The sequence below is a fragment of the Bos mutus genome, chromosome 13 (assembly GCF_027580195.1).
Source record: "Bos mutus isolate GX-2022 chromosome 13, NWIPB_WYAK_1.1, whole genome shotgun sequence".
NCBI lineage: Eukaryota > Metazoa > Chordata > Mammalia > Artiodactyla > Bovidae > Bos > Bos mutus.
Genome location: NC_091629.1, coordinates 27,787,666 through 27,812,136, shown reverse-complemented (window position 1 = coordinate 27,812,136; position 24,471 = coordinate 27,787,666). Strand labels below are relative to the sequence as shown.

The 24,471-nt window shown below is 46.3% G+C and overlaps 4 protein-coding genes and 1 pseudogene across 6 annotated transcripts in view; all 5 read right to left on the bottom strand.

Annotated features, from left to right (window-relative positions):
• GDI2 (GDP dissociation inhibitor 2) overlaps window positions 1–2,088 on the bottom strand; it is a 28,671-nt gene extending 26,583 nt beyond the window's left edge. Inside the window, exon 1 of the mRNA XM_005900958.3 lies at window positions 1,799–2,088. Within this exon, the coding sequence (XP_005901020.2) occupies window positions 1,799–1,843 (45 nt within the window). The 5' untranslated portion in view covers window positions 1,844–2,088. The remainder of the gene's footprint in view (window positions 1–1,798) is intronic.
• Window positions 2,089–4,696: 2,608 nt separating this feature from the next.
• Window positions 4,697–5,078, bottom strand: LOC102265252 (histone H2B type 2-E). Its single transcript, XM_014479859.2, is given in 2 exon segments — window positions 4,697–5,032; window positions 5,034–5,078. Coding segments are annotated over 2 exon segments (381 nt in total).
• Window positions 5,079–14,262: 9,184 nt separating this feature from the next.
• Window positions 14,263–24,471, bottom strand: part of ANKRD16 (ankyrin repeat domain 16) — a 35,129-nt gene continuing 24,920 nt past the window's right edge. The window contains exon 8 of one of the 3 annotated variants that reach the window (XM_070381200.1): window positions 14,263–14,278. The gene's annotated coding sequence lies outside the window, so the exon portion shown is untranslated. Of the gene's footprint in view, window positions 14,279–23,836; window positions 23,974–24,033; window positions 24,469–24,471 lie in introns of those variants that run through there. The other 2 variants (XM_070381198.1, XM_070381199.1) reach the window with 2 other exon arrangements.
• On the bottom strand, window positions 20,421–21,444 carry LOC102269100 (voltage-dependent calcium channel gamma-like subunit; annotated as a pseudogene).
• Window positions 21,529–23,813, bottom strand: LOC138990405 (V-type proton ATPase subunit H-like). Its single transcript, XM_070381195.1, is given in 3 exon segments — window positions 21,529–22,828; window positions 22,830–23,536; window positions 23,538–23,813. Coding segments are annotated over 3 exon segments (1,440 nt in total). The 5' UTR covers window positions 23,805–23,813; the 3' UTR covers window positions 21,529–22,362.

The following is a 24,471-nucleotide window of genomic DNA, read 5'->3' as shown; positions in this document are numbered from 1 at the left end:
TGCTCTGATTTCTAAGTATGCACCTACCATTCATCAAAAAGGTCACAATTAATCCAAATGAAAATGTAAATAAGGTGCAACTTCGTTGTTATAGAGTTAAGACTGCCCGCTTTGATACAAAGTGATCCTTCTGAGCTAGGCATGTAGAAACCAGCATGAGAGGAAAAAAAGGAAAGGGGGAAAAAAAAAAGAAAGAAACCTGCATGAGGAAGGATATGCATTCATTTGCCTATGTTTAACTGACCTAATCAAGAGCAAATCTGAAAGACCAGCAATAACGGCAGTAACACAGTGGAACTAACTGGCTCTAACAAAAGGCTGGTAGCAACAGTGCCCATTCCAACGGGCAAACTAAACTACTAAGCTCAGCTCAGAATCCCAATTAAGCACTTCGGAAACGGAAAGAAAAAAAAAAACCCAATCCTGCAGTGGGTAGGCCTACTCATCATCCACCAGCCCACCAAAGAAATTCAACCCAGTATCTCACATTCCATCATTCTCATCTATTTTGTACAATTTCCCAGCCAGTCCCGTCTTTTTCTGGACTGGTCAAACATAGTGAAGTATTCAGAAATGAGTATTACCCAACAAGCATCATAAATCACCATAAACAGAAAATAACATGCCAGCAAAGTATCACTGTAAGTTTCCAACAATTTTTTCCTAAGAATATTAGCCAAATGCAAGTTTCAGTTTTCTCTTGTCCAGAGAAATCTAAAATAGTTATTCTGGAATGCTACCTGAAAAAAAATTTTAAATCTTGAGAGATTACAATGCATTTCAACACATTTACATCAAATGACTCAGGACTTTGAGATCAGTTCATATGGAAAACACAAGACCAAAATCAGGGTTCATCTTCTAAAACGAAGCAGCCAGCCCCATGTCAGAATTTCAAATTTTCAAAAAACTTTTGATAAATGGAAACGGTCCTGTCTTCAAACAGAATTCTTTTGCAAGATGAGCTATCTTCATTTTCTTTTTAAAAGCACAGAAAAGAAGTACAACTCCTGCCTGCGTTATCTGCGGAATATCACCTGAAGTCCTCTGAGCAGACAGCTAGGAAAATACATTTACCACGGTGACAGGAACACCTGGCCTCTAGCAACCAACCAACTCATCATCAATTCCTTTTCTCAGGGGAAAAGGTTCAGAAGCGCTGAGGCGGTCAAGGACAGACCACACATAAGGCTGGCGAAAGCCAGGTGAGACCCATTTGGAGGAAAAATCATTTCCAATCCCATGGTCGTTCAAGTGAGATTGGGAGGGTGGTTACACAGGAATGGACAATGCTTCTCACCTGGGGTGGGGGAGGAGGCTAAGAAAACCAGTTTTCTCAAAAAAAAAATTTAAGTTCACAGACCTGAATTACCTACCCAACAGCGGTTACCTGTGACTGGTCACCGAAACTGACTAGCAGCGGGGCCTGGAAGCTGAGAAGGAAACGCCACCGGGCTAGGCTTCACCCTCCCCCACTCCTTTCCGTCTCCAGGCGCGAGAGGCCCTCGACCAACAAGGGAGGCGCAGCGACGCCGCAACCGGGGCTTTCTCGGCCTTGCCCTCCCCAGAGACCCTTGCTCGGCCGCCCCAACCGGTCCAGACACCTGCCCGGGCCGGGCTTTTGCACACCGCGGTGTCCCCTCCCCGCAGGCCCGGCTGCAGGCCCGGCCTGCCCGGAGAGATCCCGCCCGCCCCGGGAAGAGACCCCCGGCCTCGCGGCGCGGGGGGCGGGGAGAACAGGGCTGAGCAGGGCCTGCGGCCGGCCCCCTCCCGGCCCCAGGCCGCCGCCCCTCCTCACCGTCAGGCCAGTGCCCAGCACGATCACGTCGTACTCCTCATTCATGGCGGGGCCGGGCGCGGACGGAGACCCAGAGAAGGCTCAGAGCTCTAGGGGTCTGGGGCTACGGCTGCCCCGAGGAGGAGGCGGACGGCGGGGCGAGCACTCAGGCCAGAAGGGGCACGAGGGAAAACGGAAGCGGAGGCAGAGACTACACGCAGCTGTGGATCGGGGAGCCGGCCGTCACCTCAGACGGGAAGAGAAGAACGGGGCGGGGAGGGTAGGGAAGGCTGCGAGGGAGAGAGAGGCGGGCTGCGACCGCGGCCTCCGCAGCCGGGGCGAGGCCGGGAGGAAGCCGTCGATCACGCCCTTCCCGCTCGCTCATTGGCTACGTCTCCGTCGCCCACCCGACCCGCTTCCTCTCCCACCTCTCGCGAGAAAAGGGCGGGCCGAGGCCCTGGTGGATTTCGGATCCGTTCCCAAAGCGCTGCCGCCTTGGTTGGGGGTGGCAGGGGCGGCCGCGCGCGGGCCTTCGAGGGCGGGGCGGGGTTGAGCTTGTGGCCGGGGGCCGCTGTCCGGTTCTTCACTCTCGCTCCCCATCGGGCGCCGGGGCGCAGTCGGCCCCGCGCCCGCAGCTGCCCTTGGACTTTGGGCCCGCCGCGACCACGTGGCTGGGGCTGGCCGCCCCCGCCCCCGGGACCGCGGGCGGCTTCCCGCAGCCCGGCACACCAGGAGATGACGCCATCCGGCCCGATTCCGGCTGCGGTTCGGCCCTCTGCGTGCCTAGCTGGTCCTCTGCAACTTGTCTTGCTTTTCTTTTTATCCTACCTCCATTTCCTGAAGTAAACAAGGACCCAATGAATTTTAAGGAGTTCAGAAATCACTTTTTTTTTTAACTTCCCTCCCAATGTCATTCTTGCCTGATGCATTGCCCCATGTGCAGCCTTAGTAAATAAGAATTAAAAAAAAAAAACAAAAAACTCTACTTTTGAAAAGGAAACTTTAGCATAAAGGGGAAGGGCAGATTTAATGGGAAGCAGGTCTGCGCCTACTGAGAGCTATAATCTAAACCAGCTGTAAAGATAGCTGACCAGCACGTGAATGGATTTAGGCCACAGAGTGTAGGAAAAGAAAAAGATTCCCTGTTTTTTGCCTTCCATATCCGAGCCGGCCCAGCCCTGCAAACACACGCTTTTTCAGGTTTCTATCTCCAGCCCTGGTGGCTTATGTTCTCAACCGAAGAGAGCAGATCTGGTGTTTTCAGCCTGAGTATGCAGACAAAAGAGTTGGTGTTTCCTTGAAGATTTATTCTCAAATAAGAGCTGTTTAAAGTGAATCTTGGGAGACAGACCTACCTTCCTTCACGTTTAAATTACTCTGATTCATGACAGAATGCAAGTTTTTTACAATGTTTCTTCATCCCTACATAGAGTTTAAGAGGGTATATTATATAAGACAATGGGCCTTTTGCGGGGAGGGGAGAAGAAAACTCTTTAAATGTACATCAGTCTTAACTGGATTTGTATACGTTAGTGGCTAAATGAATTTCTGTTGTTCACTAGGTCTCTTTGTGACCCCAGGGACTGCAGCACTCCAGGCTCCTGTGTCTTCCACTATCTCCTAGAGTTTGCTTAAACTCATCTCCAAAATGAATTTTTACAAGTAGACAAAAGTCAAGTGCAAAGTTACTAGACTATTGAACAGATTGTATAACCATGTTAACTGACTTTGTGATGCCTTAAGAAAGTCCTGCTGTTGCTAAGTAATCCAGTGCCATATATATCTAACATGTTTACAAACAACAGAAATATATGTCTTACAGTTCTGGAATCTAGAAAACATAAGGTTAAATTTGTCTGTTGAGGACAAACTTCCTGGTTCACCGTGTCTTTTCACTGTGCCCTCACACTGAGAAGGAGACAGGGATCTCTCTGGGGCTACTTTTATCAGTCGGTAAAGAATCTGCCTGCAATGCAGGAGACCTGAGTTGGATTCCTGAGTTAGGAAGATCCTCTGGAGAAGGAAATGGCAATCCACACCAGTATTCTCACCTGGAGAAGCCCATGTTCAGAGGAAGCTGGCGGACTCCAGTCCATGCGGTCGCAAGAGTCGGACACAACTGAGCGACTAAACCACCACCGCCACCATGTTTTTGAACTGACCAAAAATATTGACTCATTAAAAAATTCATTTTAAAAAAAGAAAGTGAAGTCGCTCAGTCGTGTCTGACTCTGCGACCCCGTGGACTGTAGCCCGCCAGGCTCCTCTGTCCATGGGATTCACCCGGCAAGAATACTGGAGTAGGTTGCCATTTCCTTCTCCAGGGCATCTTCCTAACCCAGGGATCAAACCCCTGGTCTCCTGCATTGCAGGCAGATGCTTTATCCTCTGAGCCACCAGGGAAGCCCCCTAGAACGTTTTTCACATATTGCCATCAGCCTCTGCATATTGAAGAAGATTTTACATGTATCTGCTGACTTATGTTGCCATGCCTTATGTGAAGGAAAGTTTATCGATATTCATGTGGAGTTACTGAAAGACTCAAAGGTATTGGCGAAGGAAACAGTATTTAAGGCTAATATGGTTCCTCAGTCTGATCCCTTACACTTTAGTTTTGTTGGCAGATAAGTTCTGTGGCCCTGACAAAAGACAAAAAGAAAAAGAAAAAAATGCTAACCTTCAACAGACTGAGTCCATTCAGATTCCACCCAACCTAATCCAGTTGCCGAGGAATTTGGAAGACAACAAATACCTATGGTGAAGTGGCTTAAGTGAGTGAAGTCGCTCAATCGTGTCCGACTCTTAGCGACCCCATGGACTACAGCCCACCAGGCCCTCCGTCCATGGGATTTTCCAGGCAAGAGTACTGGAGTGGGGTGCCATTGCCTTCTCCGTTAACAGCGGCTAGGCATATTATATTTACTTGGAGCAGGTATACTTGGTGACAGCCTTAGTGCCCTCGGACACGGTGTGCTTGGCCAGCTCCCCAGGTAGCAGCAAGCACACGGCGGTCTGAATCTCCCTAGATGTGATAGTCCAGCACTTGTTGTAATGCGCCAGGCGCGATGCCTCCCCAGCGACGCGCTCGAAAATGTCGTTGACGAAGGAATTCATGATTCCCATTGCTTTGGACAAGATGCCGGTGTCCTGATGGACTTGATTCAGCACCTTGTACACGTACACGGAGTAGCTCTCCTTGCAGCTGCGCTTGCGCTTCTTGCCGTCCTTCTTCTGGGCCTTGGTCACAGCTTTTTTTAGAGCCCTTTTTAGGGGCAGGAGCAGACTTAGCCAGTTCAGACATGTCTATAATGACAACACCCAACAACAAAGAAAGATCTTGAAATGGTGAAGTGGCTTAAAAGCCACTAGTTGGTTCAGTGTCTCAGAGACCACAGTTGGCAGTTCCTGATGGCAGGAAACCTTAGGTTGGGAGAAGCAGGTTGGTGGAGAGGAGTGGAAAACACCATCAACCTTGAAAATGTTTTCAAATCTTTACCCAAAACAAGAGGAGTCCAGAGAGAGTCTTATTTATACTTGGTGCTTGGGAATCATTGTTTGCTGATTTCTGGTTCTGTTTCTCCAAGAAACAGAAACATTTTCATCATCTGTTTCTCCAAGCCCCTGCCTGCACTTCGCAAAGGAAGAGACAAGAGTCCAAGGAAAAGAAAATTATAGAGTGAACCTTAGTCCAGGTTCTGTCCAAAACCACAACAGTTTCTCACTCACTTTTCCCGCTCCTGCATATTCTGACCTTTACCTTCTTAAGACATGAATCAGAGCATGTCCATGTTTCTGCCTGTCTTTTGTACTTAGAATAAAATGCACATCCTTGAATCGGACTAAAAGGTATCCTTTAATCTGCCTCTCACCTCTGCCCCACTGCATCTTGCTGTACTTCAGGCTCACTTCACTCCAAACACACTTGTCTTTCAGTTCCCAGAACCTGGGGTAGCTTTTAACCACCCAAGGGCCTTGTACCCTCGGCGGTCCTGCGGCTACCGACCCTGGCTTCCCCCTCCTGCACCTCTTCCCACGGCTCATTCTTCCCACTTCCTTAAGTTTCAGCTTAAAAATCTTCCCTCGCCACTTTATTTAAAGCAGGTTCCCCTCAACTTTTATTCTCTATTGTCACCCTGCTTATTTCTTTCATTCCTTTTTAAAAATCAAATTGGTGACCATTTTCTTGTTTTTTGTCTGCCTGTCGCTCAGAATGTAAACTGCATGAGGATGGGGACGTTATCTGTCTCGTGCGCAAGAGAATAGTGCTGAGTCCCTGGGAGGTGATAGGTAAATATTTGGTGAATGAATAAAGAGACCTGGAAGTCGATCCCTACATCTGCAAGGACTAAGTGTGATGAAATAGGTACGAGTTCCTCTTGAGACTTTTGAGAAGCACAGCTTTTCTTGCAGCAGAAGATACTGAAGTTCATGTTTTGGAGGGTCTTAAAGGCAGGGATCAATAAAATATAAATCTGTTTGAAGTGTGGATGGCTAATGGTGAAGATAAAACACGTCAGGGTCTAGAAAAAAAGAATTTCCTAAAATATATATTTTCTAGTATATGAGAGATCCTTTACTCCCCCACCCCTAAACTGTTCATCTGCCCCTGGTCTCTGTCTCAGCAGTGATGCCTCCACCTTGGCCCCAAACCAGAATTCTAGATTTTATCCTCATTCTATCTTCTTTCTCTCCTTCCACATCTACTCCTCTTTTCTTTGGCTGTGTAACAAACCACCCTAAAATTTAGTGGCTATAAACAAACCTAGTGGCTTAAAGCAGCAATGTATTGATACTGTTATCTCTTATGGTTCTGTGGGTTGAATGGGCTCAGATGTGTGGGAGTTGTTTGGGCCTGGGGCTGGGGTCATCTGAAGGCTCAAGTGTCCTGGACATCCATGATGGCACATGTGTGACTGACTGTTGACGCCAGCTGCTGGCTGGGGGCGTAGCTGGAGCTGTCAACCAGAGGAGCATCGTATGTGTGACTTCTCCATTTGGCTTGCACATCTCAAAGTATGGCAGTTGCATTCCAAGAGTAGAAATTCCAAGAAGCTAGAAATTTAAAAGTAGAAGCTGCCGGCCTCATAAGATCTGGACCTGGAAGCTGCCACCGTGTTCCTTCTGCTGAATTCTTTGGTTACAGCCATTACGGAGCGCACCCAAATTCAAGAGGAGCAGCTAGAACCCAGCTGTAAGCGTCAATGAATCTGCAGCCACCTTTAGTTGGCACAGTGCCCCATTATGTTCTGGCCATTCCACCTCATAAAGAGCCTTCCAGGAACTTCCGTGGTGGCTTATGGTTAAGATTCCCTGCTCCCATTGCAGAGGACCTGGGTTCAATCCCTGATCAGGGAGCCAGATCCCACGTGCTGTAACCAAGAACCCGCCCTTGGCAACTGAGACCCAGCACAGCCAAATAATTGTTTAATTTATTTATTTTAGCTGTGCTGGGTCTTCCTTGCTGCATGGGCTTTACTCTAGTTGTGGCAAGCAGAGGCTCCTCTCTAGTTGTAGTTCATGGACTTCTCATTGCAGCGGCTTCTTTTGTTGCAGAGCACAGGCTCTGGGCACACAGGCTTCAGTAGTTGTGACACGTAGGCTCTAGAGCACAGGCTCAATAGTTATGGTGCATGGGCTTAGTTTCTCCATGGCCTGTGAGATCTTCCCAGATCAGGGATCGAACCCCTGTCTCCTATTTTGGCAGGCAGATTCTTTACCACCAAGCCACCAGGGAAGCCCCCCAAATAAAACTTTAGAAAAAACAAAGCCTTCCAGTCCCTTCTCTTCATCCTCAGGGCCACTACCCTAGTACCAGCCACCATCAAATTCTCTCCTAGATAACTGCAAAAGCTTCCTTCAGTTCAGTGGTTTCTACGTCATAACCCAAGTGATCCTCATAGAAAGTGACTGAGTCAACCATGACTTTAAAATCTCTCACAGTTCTCCATGGCTCTTAGCATAAAGTTCAAATGCCTGGTCATTTCTTAAGAGGAGCCTGAATAACCTGGCCCTCAATTACCTGGTCAACCAAGTCATCACCCCAGCCCTCCTCCACCATCTTTTCTGACCCACGGCTGTATAGGTCAGTTTCCAGTCACAAAAACAGAGTTGCTCTAGGTATTTTGAACAGAGGCAGTTAAATATAGAGAACTAGTTTCAAAACTTATACAGACTGAAGGGGCAAAAAAAGGTTACCCAGAGGTGAGGAAGGGCCTGGAGCTCCAGGCAGGAGCAGGAGGGGAACGTGTCACCTGAGCCTGGCTCACGGGTGGCCAGGCCGTCTGGCTGACCCGCCGCAGTTACTGGTTACAGCCGCTGCAGAGCCACTTTGCCTCCTCTACCCCAGGAGCCCAGGAGTCCTCTCCACTCGCTGGTGCTGCTGCTGCCCTCCCTGCAGCCAGAGAGGCTCTAAGGGCCGGGAGCATGGCTCCTCCCTCCTCTTGCCTCCAGTCTCCCCCAAGCACCTCCCCAGAAGCACCAGAAGTGAGCTGGCACAGCGATCTGGTTGGTGTGATCAGCTGACTCAGCCTTTGGCAACACAGAGAAAAACAGACATACAGCCCGGAGCCGAGAGATAGGCGTCAGAGCTGCTCTAAACACTTCTGCGTTTTGTGAGCTTGTCAGGCTTTTTCCCTTCTGGACACACATCCAGACATTCCCTCTGTCTGGAATGTTCCTCCCTTCTCCTCCTACTTGATGTCACCTGCTCCAGGAATCCTTTCTTAATGCTCCTCTGGGTTAAACTCCTCTATTCTGAGCCACCATGGTGTTATCGCTTTCTCTTGGCACTTGTCACGTGGTCATAGATGGGTGTTTACTGCTCTGTGGTCCACGTTGTGTTCCTCTCAAGAGTACAACTCTCTCTTTTCATCCTTTGATTCCTTACATCTGAATCGTGTGTGTGTGTCTGTGTGTGTGTTAGTCGCTCAGTCGTGTCCGACTCTTTGCAACCTCATGGATGGTATCATAGTGGAAGTCGCTCAGTCGTGTCCGACTCTTTGCGACCCCATGGACTGTATAATCCATGGAATTCTCCAGGCCAAAATACTGGAGTGGATAGCCTTTCCCTTCTCCAGGGGATCTTCCCAACCCAGGGATCGAACCCAGGTCTCCTCCAGAAAGAGGATTCACCATCAGATTTCCACAGGGGTCAGTGACTCCTAAGAAACTGTATATGTGGATAAATGAATGAATTCACAGCTTTCCTAAAACATAAAGAAAAATACAGCTTCCAGGAAGAAAGTTTCAAAGACCATTTCAGTGATTTAACCTAAATCACAATTGTTATTGAATTTCTGTAGATAGAGAAATAAAAGTAAGTCCCAAAACTGATGATGGGCATGGAAATAACAAAATAATATGCAAAATAGAGCTCATTAGCAAGTATAATCAGTAGCAGCTCTATGGAGCTGCTTCGGGTATGGTGACTGGGAGTTGGTGGAACTGGGTAGGGCTCAGGGTGGGGCTCAGGTGTGGTGGCAGAGCAGGTAAGCCAGGTGTCCTGGTTCTCAAAAGACTCACAAGCACAGGGAAGGCATGTTCTAGACACCATCGCCCTTCAGAAAGACTCACTCTAGCATCTAATTGTAGAAACCTCGTGGGATGAAGTAATGACAGTTAGCCATTTCATTTTACATATTTGTTTCATTCTAAAAGACTAAAAAGATCTCTAAGCTGCCCAAGCTTCAGTGTTGCTTAGAGCACTTTAAAACCATTCACTTTGGAGAAGGCAATGGCAACCCACTCCAGTACTCTTGCCTGGAGAATCCCATGGACGCAGGAGCCTGGTGGGCTGCAGTCCGTGGGGTTGCTAAGAGTCGGACATGACTGAGAAACTTCATTTTCACTTTTCACTTTCATGCATTGGAGAAGGAAATGGCAAACCACTCCAGTGTTCTTGCCTGGAGAATCCCAGGGATGGCGGAGCCTGGTGGGCTGCCATCTATGGAGTCGCACAGAGTCGGACACAACTGAAGCGACTTAGCAGTGGCAGCATAGTATTGAATAATACATAAACTTCAAATTAGCACCTCTTACTGCTTGTATTTAAATAAACACTGTATTCTAATGGCAGAGAATTCTTGTGACACAATTGGCCCTGAACTTATAAGCATCTGGGCTGAACTACAAACATTCATTTCTTAAGTTCCTAAAGGTTTTGCATTGTTGAACTACATTGGTTGGATGGGAGGTTACAGAGACACAGTTCATATTTGAGGCCCCAGGGGTACTAATACTCCTGCATCTAGACAATAGATAAACAATGATGGCATAATAACGGTCAAGGTAAAGAGAACTTGAATAGTTCAATTCCATTATTCTGTGTGACCACTTGGATTTGTTATTTGGGTTTAAAATTTAAAACAGTGAAACAGTTTGAATGCAAGGTGAAATATTTTTGTTTGATAGTTTTACATTTTCTAATGCCAAAACAACTTTTAGTTTTGTGGACAGACTTCAGATATGAGCTAGGCCTGATTTCATAAAGACTTACCAGGATTTGGGACAAACACTAAAACCTGTGACTTGGAACAGGTTGGAATCCCTGAGCAGACAGCTGACAAGTTTTAATTCATACATGAAATATCTCAGTTACCTTGTATAATACCTTTATTTTAGTTGAAATTATTCTTGTTTAAATGCAATTAAATTCTAATTGTAAGCGGATAAGGTAGGAGGTTCCTGGGGAAAGAAAACCAGGCATGGCTTTCTTGACATAAGTGAAGCTATTTTGGGCCTAAATCATTGTGTGACTAAGTCTAACTGCAATGCTTGCCCTTGAACACGTCTCAGTAGTTAATGATCTTAATGGGATAAAAGAGTGAAGAAACAAGCTTCTGTTATAAGGCAAGAGAAGTAACAACAGTAAAAATGATATTGTTAGTTGTAAAGGTTCCCAGTTCTATTCAATGGTAAAGATTAGCTTGAAGTGCTGAATCACCACATCAACTGCAACATAAGGGGTGACGATTTTGATCTTTTCTGACCCTTTGGATTTCAATTCATTAAAGCTTGGACTCTGTAGACTGCCTGAACCCTTGGAGAAGCCCCTTCCTTCTTTCTCCTGATCTTTGGCTTGGTTGTGTCTTTTGGCCTGACACCCACCAAGAAGTGAATCTAGGTTTTGAGTAACATTGTGTTATCATTTATTACTGTGAAAGGCCAACATGTTGGTGTAATTTTTTCCCTTAAAATTAATGTAGTTAAACAGGATGAATTCATTACACTTGTGGGTATGTAATCTTTGTTTTGTTCTTTCTTTATTTTACTGACATGTTTTATACATACAGAATTCAATCAATTAAAAATATACTGTCAATTTTTCTGGCCATTAAAAAAAATAAATAAAACCATTCACTTGAATGTTTCTTGTATTAAGTTACTTTGACTTCAAGTATCAAAAACCATGTCAGGCTACCTTACATATAAAAGGAGAATATATTGGGACTTCTATGGTGGTCCAGTGATTAAGACCGAGTTTCCAATGAAAGGGGATGCAGGTTCAGTCCCTGGTCAGGGAATTACGATCCCACATGCCACGCAGCATGGCCAAATACATATATATATTTTTTTTTTTTTTTTGAGGAGAATATGTTAGAAGGACAAAGGGGCAAAAATGTAGTTAGGGGTCTGGAAGGAGCAGGAATCAATAACTGGAAGGCTGTCTCTGAGCTCAGCTGCTCTCTATCCAGCCTCTCTGCTGTCCTCTCCTGGTGGGTCGCCTCTCCCCTGGGATGTGCAAGAGAGATGCTGGTTGGCAGCCCCGGTCTCCTCAGTTACCTGCTGCCTGTTCAGGGGTCACAGCAGCAAGAGTTCTCCGCCACACTGTGTGGACTATAGGCAGCTGATTCTTTGTGTTGGGAGTGGTTCTGGGCATGTTTTTCTGCATCCCTGGCCTCTACGCCCTTGATGCTGGCAAGACCCACCCTCTCCCCCCACCCCAGCTGTGACATTAGAATGTCTCCAGATATTGTCATTGTTCCCAGGGGGGCAAAAAACCTAAGTGAGTGAGAACCTCCAAACCAGACCATCTAGTTTCTCATAACTTAGTATCAGATTTCCAGAGGAGAGAATCTAGTTGGCTCAGCTTGGGTCTGGGTCCAATTCCATACAATTAACTATAGCCAGGGCTTCAGGTCACATGGCAGAATCTGGCTGCCAGAAGGAGGGGGCACATCCTGCTCCCAGAGAAGAGGGATGGACAGATATTCTAGGAGGGCCCTTCCACTTCCTTAACCCCAGCGAGCTGTCCTGGTCTGACTCTCTGTACTATATTTGTAGGAGGTTTAGGGGGAATTTTTCTCAGAAATATGTTTATGATATCTCTATACCTTTCATATTAACCCCAAATCTTCTACTAGAAGGCCTTTGAAATAAAAATACCTTAATTGTTTTCAATTTTCTCCTCTGAGGCAGGCGCTGTGTGAGGCCTCAGTAAGCTTAGATTGGTCCTGTCTACACAGAGGTATATTTAATTCCAGGCTGATGTAATAGTTATAATAGTAATAGTATAGTCCTACTTTGGATTAGTATTGCTTTGTTTTCAAAGCCATTTAACCTTTGATATCTAATTATTTTAATTTAATGTTTTAAAATCACTTCTCTTCTTTGTACGACTAGGGGTTATCTGTATGTCAGACCGGAACAATGGACTGGGTCTTCTCACCAGGCATTCACGAGCAGATGCCTGTGTTTTACTGGAATACTCACGGTTTGTCACAGTTTGACCACTGACCCTCAGATGCCCATGGTCCTGGGAAAAAATTCTGAGGTCAGTCTTGACTGCTACCAAAAGGAAAAAATAAACAAAAAAAACTGTTAGGAAGAACATCGTTTTTTTAGGTAACAGAAAAAGAAATTATTGGGTTATCTAGCAAATAAACATCCACTATGTAGTGATAGCTATGTAGAGTAACTCTGTTAAGATTAAAAGTGAGCTGCTGCTGCTGCTAAGTCGCTTCAGTCGTGTCCGACTCTGTGTGACCCCATAGACGGCAGACCACCAGGCTCCTCCGACCCTGGGATTCTCCAGGCAAGAACACTGGAGTGGGTTGCCATTTCCTTCTCCAATGCATGAAAGTGAAAAGTGAAAGTGAAGTCGCTCAGTCGTTTCCGACCCTCAGCGACCCCATGGACTGCAGCCTACTAGGCTCCTCTGTCCATGGGATTTTCCAGGCAAGAGTACTGGAATGGGGTGCCATTGCCTTCTCCGTCTCTACTCCTGAGTAGATATCAAAAAGAAATCTTCTGGTGTATGTGTCAAAATGTTCCTTGGATTCTAATATGTGGCAACAAAGAGCTGAAAGTAAGCTCCCAGCAGCAATCAGAAGGATTAAACTACAATGTAGCCAAGCCAGGGAGGCTGAAGACAGAATGAACATCCCATGACTGTATTGTAAAATTGTAGAACACATGCATCTTATACATTGTTCCAAATATACTTGGGTTTAAATACTTGAGTTGCAATTGCATTCATTGGAGAGCAGGTACATGTCAGAGATGTCACCCAGTCCAGTCTCCCGCTTCTCACCACATAAGAAGCCAAGACAAGAGAGACAACGTTTTGGGGCGAGGAACAGCGACTTTATTCAGAAAGCCAGCTGACAGAGAAAATTGTAGGCTAGCATCCCAAAGAATCATCTTCTTGTTGTTTTTCAGTCGCTAAGTTGTGTCTGACTCTTTGCGACCCCATGAACCGCAGCACGCCAGGCCTCCCTGTCCATCACCAACTCCCGGAGTCCACCCAAGCCTATGTCCATTGTGTCGGTGATGCCATCCAACCATCTCATCCTCTGTCGTCCCCACTCCTCCTGCCCTCAAGATCTTTCCCAGCATTAGGGTCTTTTCAAATGAGTCAGCTCTCTGTATCAGGTGGCCAAAGTATTGGAGTTTCAGCTTCAGCATAAGTCCCTCCAATAAACACCCAGGATTGATCTCCTTCAGGATGGACTGGTTGGATCTTCTTGCAGTCCAAGGGACTCTCATGAGTCTTCTCCACCACCACAGTTCAAAAACATCAATTCTTCGGCGGTCAAGTTTACAGTCCAACTCTCACATCCATACACTACTGGAAAAACCATAGCCTTGAGTGCTGCTGCTGCTAAGTCGCTTCAGTCGTGTCCGACTCTGTGTGACCCCATAGACGGCAGCCCACCAGGCTTCCACATCCCTGGGATTCTCCAGGCAAGAACACTGGAGTGGGTTGCCGTTTCCTTGACTAGACGAAACTTTGTTGGCAAAGTAATGTCTCTGCTTTTTAATATGCTGTCTAGGTTGGTCGAAACTTTCCTTCCAAGGAGCAAGCTTCTTTTAATTTCATGGCTGCAGTCACAGGGCTCCTTTTATACTAAAAAGGGCAGGGGAGTTGCTGTGACTGGTTGTTGCTAACATCTTAGTGGCAGAATCTTTTGTTCTTGCAGCTGTCCATGTAAGGTCTTGGTCACGATGTTGCTATAAACCTCCAACAAGACAAATGTTATTGTCTGTTCTGCAACTTCTTATCTATGAAAGCAAAGTGTTACACTTTTAAATGTTAGGACCTTGAGAATGAGCTATCCTATAAATTTCTGGCTACAGGCAACATCCTCTTAGCATCACGGACTCAATGGACATGAATTTTGAGCAAATCCTGGGAGACAGTGGAGGACAGAGGAGCCTGGCATGCTGCAGTCCATGGAGTTGCAGAGTCAGACACGACTTAGCAAATGAGCAACAACAGGCAATGTTCTTTTACAAAGATGCAGAGCCAACATGACTAAGTTCAGGCAACAAAGCACAGAGCTGGAGCTAAAGGAATAGATCCAATATGGAGTCAGGTTTGTTCTCTGTTACAGGGGAGCAGAGTGGGGGACAGAATAATAAAATAGAAGGAGGAACCTGAGATGAGATTTCACAGATTGAACACATGCCTTTAATTTGACTCCTTCCTCAAAGTTTGCTAAAAGGGCATTAAAGGAATAAAAAAGGATATAAACCCATAAGTTCAAAGAGAATACAAAAATAGATCAGCCGTTGAAAGAAGCTGATGGAATTTTGAAGAATGGAAAGCAGATGGGCAAACCTGACTGACTTAACAGACCAGAGGAAGCTGAAACGTCAGAGACTGCACAGAGGTAAGGCATTAAGAAGCAAATTCGTTCAGGCTAGAAGACTCCAGAAAAGACAAGAAGTTAGGGGAACCTCAAAGGCCAGGTTGTGAGCAGGGGTGAAAACAGAGCTGGCTGGAGGTCTCCCCGCTCTGTTGCACAAAGGCAGGCAGTTGAGTCAGAAAGGCCCTGATTCTGACATATCAGGCATACAAACATGCCACAATCAAACAAAAGGGATTCTGGGCAGGGTGCCCAGAGTGGCGGAGGTGAGGGGTGTATGGGAAATCCCTGTATCTTCCACCCAATTTTTTAAAATTAATTATTTATTTATTTGGCTGTTCTGGGTCTTAGCTGTGGCATGTGGGATCTAGTCCCCTGACCAGGAATCAAACCTGAGCCCCCTGCACTGGGAGTGTGGAGTCTTAGCCACCGGACAATCAGGGAAGTCCTCTTCCACCCAGTTTTGCTGTGAACCTGAAACTGCTCTAAAACATAAAGTATACTAAAAACAATAGTAATAATAGTAAATAAAAAGTTTTTTAAAGTGCTTTGGGATAGAGTATCATTTTACAAAAATAAAATGTAGCATTTTCACTTTAGAACATAGAAAGAATCTGAATGGCATTTGTCAGCTGAGAAAACTGTGATTCAGGGAGGACTATCTCTTGGCTAATGCTCTGGGGGGATAGTAGATGCTTCCTGGGCCCCTCCCCCTCTCCACACACACTGCTGGTTCTAAGTGACCACCAGTCACACGTCCTGGCAGCGATGGGGCCTACAGTGGTCTCACTGGTTCCTCTGGTTTTTATGGCCACAGGGGTTTACTGGCTATGCGTGCACATCGAAAAACAACTGGATCTTTCCTCTTCTGTGGAAATAAAAGCAGCTTCCAAACAAGGACAGGGGTCTGTGCTGATGTGTCTATCTGTGGATCTGAGCTGAAGTCATTTCATTCTTGCCATCTTTCACACTCGGATGAGCTTGTCATCATGTTTATCTCATTTCTGTTCAGTCATAAAGCTTTCAGGTGTCTGATGCTCATGGCCCCACCTTCTTCAAACATTATAGAGTCTCTGCCTTCTAGAACAGATGGGAAAAGACTCGGGAGGGCCCAAGAAAGCTCCCCATTTTATGGATGAAGAAACCCACGCCTAAGAAAGTCTAGGTAGCTTGCACCTCTAACCACCATCTGTCAGTTAGTTAAGTTAAATTTCGCTGGCAGTGGAATCCCATTAACATTGTGTGTGTGTGTGTGTTAAATTTTTTCCCATGAAACAAAAATAATATTATTTTCTTAGCTTATGGATATTGATGTGTATCTCCAAGTTTATTGTTTTTCAGATTTCAGGAGTAACATGGTGGAAGTTTGTAGAGCTGCAAATAATAAGTGAAGTGTGTTGGGATATTAAAAGTAGGGAATGATGAAGGTTAAGGCAAACTAGAGAGGCAGTGCTTGGCCTACAGGGGATGTGTGTGTTTTAAGCTTTTCTTTTTTTGAAGTATGGTTAACTGTCTCTCTGTGTCTCCCTGTTTATATTTCTATTTCTTTCTCTATCTCTCTGTCTCTCTCTTTCTCGCTCTGTCTCTGTCCTCCTAGCACTATCAGGTGGTGGGTTTCTCAGGGCTCTTTCTCTTTGGGGTCTTCGTTCACTTCAAGATGCAGAGTACCAGGGCCTGGGATGTGGAAAGAGGCCACGGACACAGCGAGGGACCCCCTTCCTGTTGCTCACCCAGCTGCATCCTGGAAAACTGCTCTGAAGATGAGCATGTTGGTCAGATAGCTTTATGTGCATATTGAGGTCACAGGCACCAGTCCCCAGGTAGGAGGCATGTGGGGACCCTGTGTTGCATAAGGACTGTCCCTCTTTTCCTATGACACGTGGACCTGGCTTTGACCAACTCTGCAGCTCAGCTGGTAGGCAGGAGAACTCCTCAGGTGTGGACCTTAGAGCCAGAGTTTCTATGGTGTCAGAACACTTACACTGCAGTTCACCCTTAAAAAGCCAGTGGTATATATTTTTATTAATTTTTGATTTAAAGATAACACGCATAGTTTAAAAAATAGTCATATAAGACTTGAGTATACAGTGGAAAGTAGCATCTGTTCTTTCTGCTCCAGACCTCCACGCCCCTCTCTTAACTTTCTTATGCATCTTTCCAGAAACATTCTCTATATATACAGGCATAAACTCATGTTATATGTTCATGGTAGCTTATTTAAGGCCTGAGAATTAGAGGATTTTTTTTTTTTTTAATAATGCATAGGCCTTGCCTATAGAGAACCTCTTCAGGTTCTCTCTACCTGGCAGAGGAGGCAAACAGGTAAGAGATTTAAATGTATTAAGAGCAGCAACAAAGACATACAAATGCCTCCAGGGTGTGTAAAGAATTCTCTCCACTCAACAATAAAAAGAAGACTCAGTTTTTAAAAAATGAGCAAAGGACTTGAATAGACATTCTTCCAAAGAAGATATACATGGGGCTAACAAGCCCATGAAAAGATGCTCAGCATCACTAGTCATGAGGGCAATGCAAATCAAAATCATGAGATACCAGAACACACCCATGAGGATGGTTGCCGCATTGAAAAGTGAAACAAAGGCGGTGGAGACACAGGAGCCCTCATACGTTGCTGGCAGAAATGTTAGATGGTGCACCCACTGTGGAAAACAGCTTGGCAGTTCCTCAAAATGTAAACAGAATTACCCAGCAATTCTGCTCCTGGGTTTGATCCCTGGTCAGGGAACTAGGTCTCATCTGCTGCAACTAAAGATCCCATGTGCTGCAACTAAGACCTGGCACAGCCAAATAAATAAATATATATAAATAAATAAGATGCTTAATTTCACATAATGTGAATTTCACCTCTGTGAAAAACAAAACAAAAATGCCTATGAAATTGTAGGTAAGTTAAACAACACGTAGAGAAGTCAGGCCAGCGGAGGAGGAGGGGTGATTAAGTGCCAGGTAGGGTCTGGAGAGCCGTCTGGGCACAGATTTCCTCTGGGGAGATAGATGCTTTGTCTGAGCAATGGAGCCGAGCGCAGCTGTGTGCAGGGACCCATGGTTCCGTTTCCTTCCAGTTTACAAGAAGGCTAGTGCTGCTCACCAGGCAGACAGGCCTTCACTGCAGGGCCAGCCATGCTGCTGGAGTTGTTTAGAGCTTGCTTGTCTGGAGGCAGGAGGTGGGGCTGTGCTCCAAGGACCCCACGTCCCCTGCCCCATCAGGGAGGTTGCACAGCATCAGGGGAGGCAGTGCGATTCCTGGGCAGGACAAAGCCGCCCTTGTATGGGTGAAGTAGAGTGTACAAAGTACATTCTCCTCTGGGGGTGAACTGCCACCCTATAAGGCAAGAGGTTTCTATCCATTGAACAGAGCACCTCATTTTGTGTCTGAGGGTCCCTGGGCAGTCCTGTCCTTCAGGTCTGGGCTGAGCACTGTGCAGGGTGGGGATGGGGGAGGCGAGGGGCTGCTCCCTGGATGACCCTGACGATGGAATCAAGCAGAACTTGATGGCAGGTGTGGCCCAGGAGTTAACGCAGGTGTGCTCCATGAAGGTTCAGACCACTTACAAAAGGTAAGGCATCGGCACCCCCCCATTTCCCCTTGTGTTAGGCTTTCCTACCCATTGAGGGCCCTTTCTGAGGCCAAGCAGTGCCATGTGCTCAGTCGTGTCTGACTCTTTGTGACCCCATGGACTGCAGCCTGCCAGGCTCCTCTGTCCATGGGTTTCTCCAGGCAAGAATACTGGACTGGGTTGCTATTTACTGCTCCAGGGGATCTTCCCGACCCAGGAATTGAACCCACATCTCCTGTGTCTCCTGCATTGCATGCAGATTCTTTTCCCGCTGAACCATTGGAGAAGCTCCCATGCCAAGCTAATCTTTCCTTTAATTAATAGCAGACCCCTGCTTCTCTTCCCCATGAATCCTCTTCCACCTGCCTGTTCTTTCAAGGTGTCTGACAAAGATTCAAGCCACTGCTTTGTGCTTCTGCTTTGGCCGGGCACTGGCCAGTACTCACCATAAGCGGATTCATTTAGCCCTCATAATCACTACATAACAGAGGAATTACTAGGTCTGCTGTACCAATAAGGAAATAGACCCAGGGAGGTTGGTATTTGGCCAAGATAAACACCTGGTTAGTGGCAGGATAGGATTCATCAGTTCAGTTCAGTACAGCCACTCAGTTGTGTCTGACTCTTTGCAACCCCATGGACTGCAGCATGCCAGGCCTCCCTGTCCATCACCAACTCCAGGAACTTACTCAAACTCATGTCCATCGAGTTGTTGATGTCATCCAACCACCTCATTCTCTGTCATCCCCTTCTCCTCCCGCCTTCAATCTTTCCCAACATCGGGTCTTTTCCAATGAGTCAGTTCTTCACATCAGGTGGCCAAAGTATTGGAGTTTCAGCTCCAATGAATATTCGGGATGGACTTTAGGATGGACTGGTTGGATCTCCTTGCTGTCCAGGAGACTCTAAAGAGTCTTCTCCAACACCACAGTTCAAAAGCATCAATTCTTTGCTGCTCAGCTTTATTTATAGTCCAAGAAAAACTATATATAAACTATACCAGAAAAACCATAGCTTTGACTAGATGGACCTTTGTTGGTAAAGTAACATCTGATTTTTAATATGCTGTCTAGGTTGGTCATAGCTTTTCTTCCAAGGAGTAAGTGTCTTTTAATTTCATGGCTGCAGTCACCATCCGCAGTGATTTTGGAGGCCCCCAAAATAAAGTCTCTCACTGTTTCCATTGTTTCCCCATGTATTTGCCATGAAGTGATGGGACTGGATGCCATGATCTCAGTATTTTGAATGTTGAGTTTCAAGCCAACTTTTTCACTCTTCTCTTTAACTTTCATCAGGAGGCTCTTTAGTTCCTCTTTGCTTTCTGCCATAAGGGTGATGTCATCTGGGTATCTGAGGTTATTGATATTTCTCCTAGCAATCTTGATTCCAGCTTGTGCTTCATCCAGCCTGGCATTTCGAATGATGTACTCTACATATAAGTTAAATAAGCAGGATGATGATATATAGCCTTGACATACTCCTTTCCTGATTTGGAACCAGTCTGTTGTTCCATGTCCAGTTCTAACTGTTGCTTCTTGACCTGCATACAGATTTCTCAGGAGGGAAATCAGGTGGTCTGGCATTCCTATCTCTTGAATAATTTTCCACAGTTTGTTGTGATCTATACAATCAAAGGCTTCATACTTTAAATTTATTTATTTTTTAGATTTTAATATATGTTTATTTTTGTAAAATCAACACCCTAGTAACACGGCCATGACTAAGCTGGTGCTGCTGGAGGCACCACCTAACCTCTGGGCTGCAGACCAACTACAAAGGCCCCTGGGCCACTGGCCCAACCACCCCAAGGCCAAGAGGCAGCAATTTGAATGTCACATGTTGGCAAAGTCTAATCTTTTTTCCTGCACCATGTGGCATGTGGGATCTAAGTTCCCCAATCACAGATTGAAACCCATGCCCCCTGCATTGAAAGCACAAAGAGTTTTAACCCCTGGACCAGCAGGAAAGTCTGGAAAAGTCTCATTTTGACCACACTTTCTGGTAGAACTTGATGTCCTTGGAGGGGACCCTAAAGTTTTGCAGGCAGGCCCCAGGGATGCATGATGCTGTTGATGTGGGTGATACTATTGACATGCAAGGGTTCAGGAAGAGGAGGAAGGAGGCCATGGAGTCACTCCAGAACATCAGGGTGAGGCCCATGAGTATGACCCCGCTCCTGAGAAGGTCAGGAAACTCAGGAGCCCCACGAAGAAGAGGGCAAATGAGACGAGCAAGAGGGCGGAGCCCACGGCCCACTTGTGCTGTGAGTTTGGGGGGGGGGGGTCCCTGCACACCTGGGACACTATGAGGAGCTCCAGGCTCCTCATAGTGATGATGACCACCACTGCCAAGGTGGCCACGCTGCAGGCCACCAGCATGCCTGTGGCCAGCCTGGGCACATGGGCCTGACTTGAGTCTCAGAGGAAATGCAGCCCAGTCTGGTTGGAGCCAGTGCAGAAGTACCACAGTCTGAAGAGGTCATCAGCCAGGAGCCATTGCCGTCATAGATGGAGACGAAGTGGAGGACCATGGCCCGGGAGTCACAAAGGATGATGAAGGCTCGGTGAAGGGTTCTAAGAAGGACCAGTGGGGCCTCCTTTGGCCAGCAACCTGTGTCTGGACACAGGGAGCTTGACCAGAGGGCTCTTCATTCCCTCCTGCCTTGCTGCCTCCACACCCCCTCGCTCAGATCTGCTGGGTCTAAATTTAATGTTAATAAACTGCCCGCTACTATAAACCAGTTATTGAAGAAATGACATATAACATCATTAAGTGACATGTAATGTCATATAATGAGAAATGACCCTCCTAAATGACATAATATCTCAACAGAGTAAAAATGAGATTTTTGCAGTAGCAACAGTGTGTTTGCAGAGAGATGGGAGGTATTTGGGTGTGTATTTTCTATGGGGAGGAGGTTTCAGAAAAAAAAAAAAGAACAGACCAGCAGGTACTCAGCGAGTCGGAATAGCCGTGGCACCGGAGAAGGGAGTCTTAGCATCAAAGAAGGGCCAGCATTAGTCCCAGGAAGATGGGCATTTAATCTTTATTTTTATCATGGGTTGTCTTTACTTCTGATCAGTGCGTTCTTTTCTTTAATAACTAAAGCAGATGTACAATGTATGTTTGATAGGCCATACGCAGGCTATTTTAGTTAGCATAAAATTTGAGTTAATTCAGGGATAAGCCAGAATGACTTCCCCATACCCCAGCAGATGAACATTTCTTTTATCAATCTGTTCTTGAGTTTTCTAAATATATAAACTATTTAATTCCTTAACATAGGACACATACTTTCCCACAAAAGAATGAAACTTATTACCTGCTAGGAGTTTCACATCTCTGCTCTCATAATACTCCAAGTTCCTGATTCTATCTTTATTTTTATTTACTTATTTTTTAAATTAATTTTTACTGGGGTATAGTTGCTTTGGGGGCTTCCCTGATGCCTCAGCAGGCAAGAATCTGCCTGCCAATGCAGGAGACACAGGTTTTTTTGTTTGTTTGTTTGTTTTGAATTCAAAACATTTATTTACCATTCACTACTCTGCAAATACAATTCTCCCAATTCAGTTGGGACAAAAGGTACTTTTGTTACAGTTCAAGTCAGGAACAAGGAAAGAGAAAAAATGTATTTGGAGTGAGAATGTTTTAATAACCCTATATTCATTCCAGAGAACAATAAATAAAGAAATTACGAGCAGTATATGTAACAGTAATATTTTCCTTAGATACAGAAAGCACCTACTTTAAGACAAATTAATGGGAAATCAGCATTGGGAAAAGCTACACAACAGAAGAAAATGACACATAAATGAGGAATGGTTTGAGCTTGACCGCAGTTACTGAGACCCACTCCAGGTCTTCTATCCCAGGTGAGGGGGCGGCTGGAGATCCAAGGGAAGCCCTGAGAGCCCATTCAGCTCCGGGCAGCTGCAGTCTGCGGCTGTTCAGACTGGAGTTGTTTACCAAGATATTCCCAGTTGTGCACCGTGAGCTTCTGTACAGCCAGGAGGGCGTTGTAGCCCACCTGCTGGTCCTCGTGGTTCATCACCCGCTGCTTCCCACCCAACTGTTCCATGACCCGCTTGCCTCGTAGGTAATGGCGCACATACTCCCCAACGTCATGGGCGGCAACAGCTAAGACTTGGGGATCGTCAGACACCTCCAGAAGTTCGGTCAAAATTTTCAAGAGCTCATCATTCTTTTCATTTAACCTCGCAGCATTCTCTCTCCAAAATTTCTCAGATTTGTGCACAGGACTCCACTCCAACCTTCCAGACTTTAGTTCTGAACTGTATTCATCAAATGAGCTGAGATCCTGGACACTTTCACCGAGTTTCTCCAAGAGGAACTTTATATCCTCACTGATGTCTTCGTCGTCGCTTCTCCTGCTCCAAGTTCTCCAGCTGTTTCAGGACTTTGCACTGAATCATCGCCAGGGCATACTCTTGGCGAGTTTCTCGTTCAACTGACTTTTCTAAGAAGTTACGGAATGCTGCGAGGATGATCCTCGTCACCTTCTCTTTGACCGACTCCTGCAGGATGTCGGACAGGACAGGGATGATGTTGTAGCGCCTCAGGTGTTTACACATCTGTGGGCTGAAAGCCAGGAGCCACACGGAAAAGATCATCTGATACTGGAGCTGAAAGCCACACTTGTTACTCAGAACGCCCATGATGCAGTTCACCCCGTCTGCCTCCACCCAGGCGAAGCGGTACTCATTGACTCGGAGCATCAGCTGCAGACACCCCGCCACGCACTGCACATACTGGGAACTATCGCTTGAAGAGACTGTTTCTGTTTCAGCAGCGATACCGCTACCACACAGTTTCTGTGAACTCAGTTGAGTCTTTATCCAATTGAAATAGTAATTCAAGTCGCTGCCTTTCATCAGTTCTTTTCCCCAAGCTGGTAACTTGGCAATAATTCTTGCTGCCATACGAACAGTAAAGAGATCCTGGCGATTCAGCATCGGCAGGAAGTAGGACCAGGCAGTGTTCTTGCTACGTTTAGCATAGTCAAAGAAAATGCTAACACGCTGGTGATTTTCCTGCAGTGTATCATCCACCAGGGTGAGTATGTACTGAACTGGTCTGCTCTTTGGAAATAGGAGTCATCCGATTTATAAATGTCTTAGCACACTGACTGCCTTCAGTCTGAAGCATCTCCTGCTTCTCCTCAGGACTTCTTTTCATCTCAAATCTTTGAATGAACTCGCAGTCTTCAGAAGAAATCATCTGCCCCTGCAGGTAGGACTGCCAGTTCACTTTGTTCGCACGGACTTCCGCAGCCTTGGCCGCAATGATGTTGGTGGGAACAGCAGCATCCACAGCGCCCCGAATATCCATCTTGGTCATCTAAACTTATGATCTTGACTGTTCTTCTACCGATCCAAAAGAGGCAGGAGGACGCGGCGGTCCGGGCGCCGAGTCACAGCCGAGTCGGGGGTCCTCCCGGTCCGGAGGCCTGGGCGGCTGCGGCGGCGGCGGCGGGTCCGCACAGAGGAGACGTTGAGGGCGGAGTAGGCTGGAGGGAGGAGACACAGGTTTGATCTCTGGGTTGGGCAGATTCCCTGGAGAAGGGAATGGCAAACCACTCCAGTATTCTTGTTCTGGGAAATCCCATGGACAGAGGAGCCTGGCAGCTCCTCTGCCAGGCTGGCAGCCTGGCAGCCCATGGGGTCACAGAGAGTCAGGCACAGCTTAGTGAGCAAACAACAACATAGGTGCTTTATAATATTGTGTTCGTTTCTACTGCACAGCAAAGTGAATCAGCTATGTGTACATTTATCACCTCCTTTGGGGATTTCTTTCCCATCTAGGTCACCACAGAGCACTGAGCAGAGTTTCCTGTGCTGTTCAGTAGGTTCTCAGCAGTTATGTATTTTATACATAGTGTCAGTAGCATATGTGTGTTGATCCCAGTCTTCCAATTCTTCACCCCATCTGTATTTTTAAATAGTGATGTGTTTGTAGCATCTACACCTGACAAGTCTTGTAGGGTAGCAGTATCCCGGATGACCTG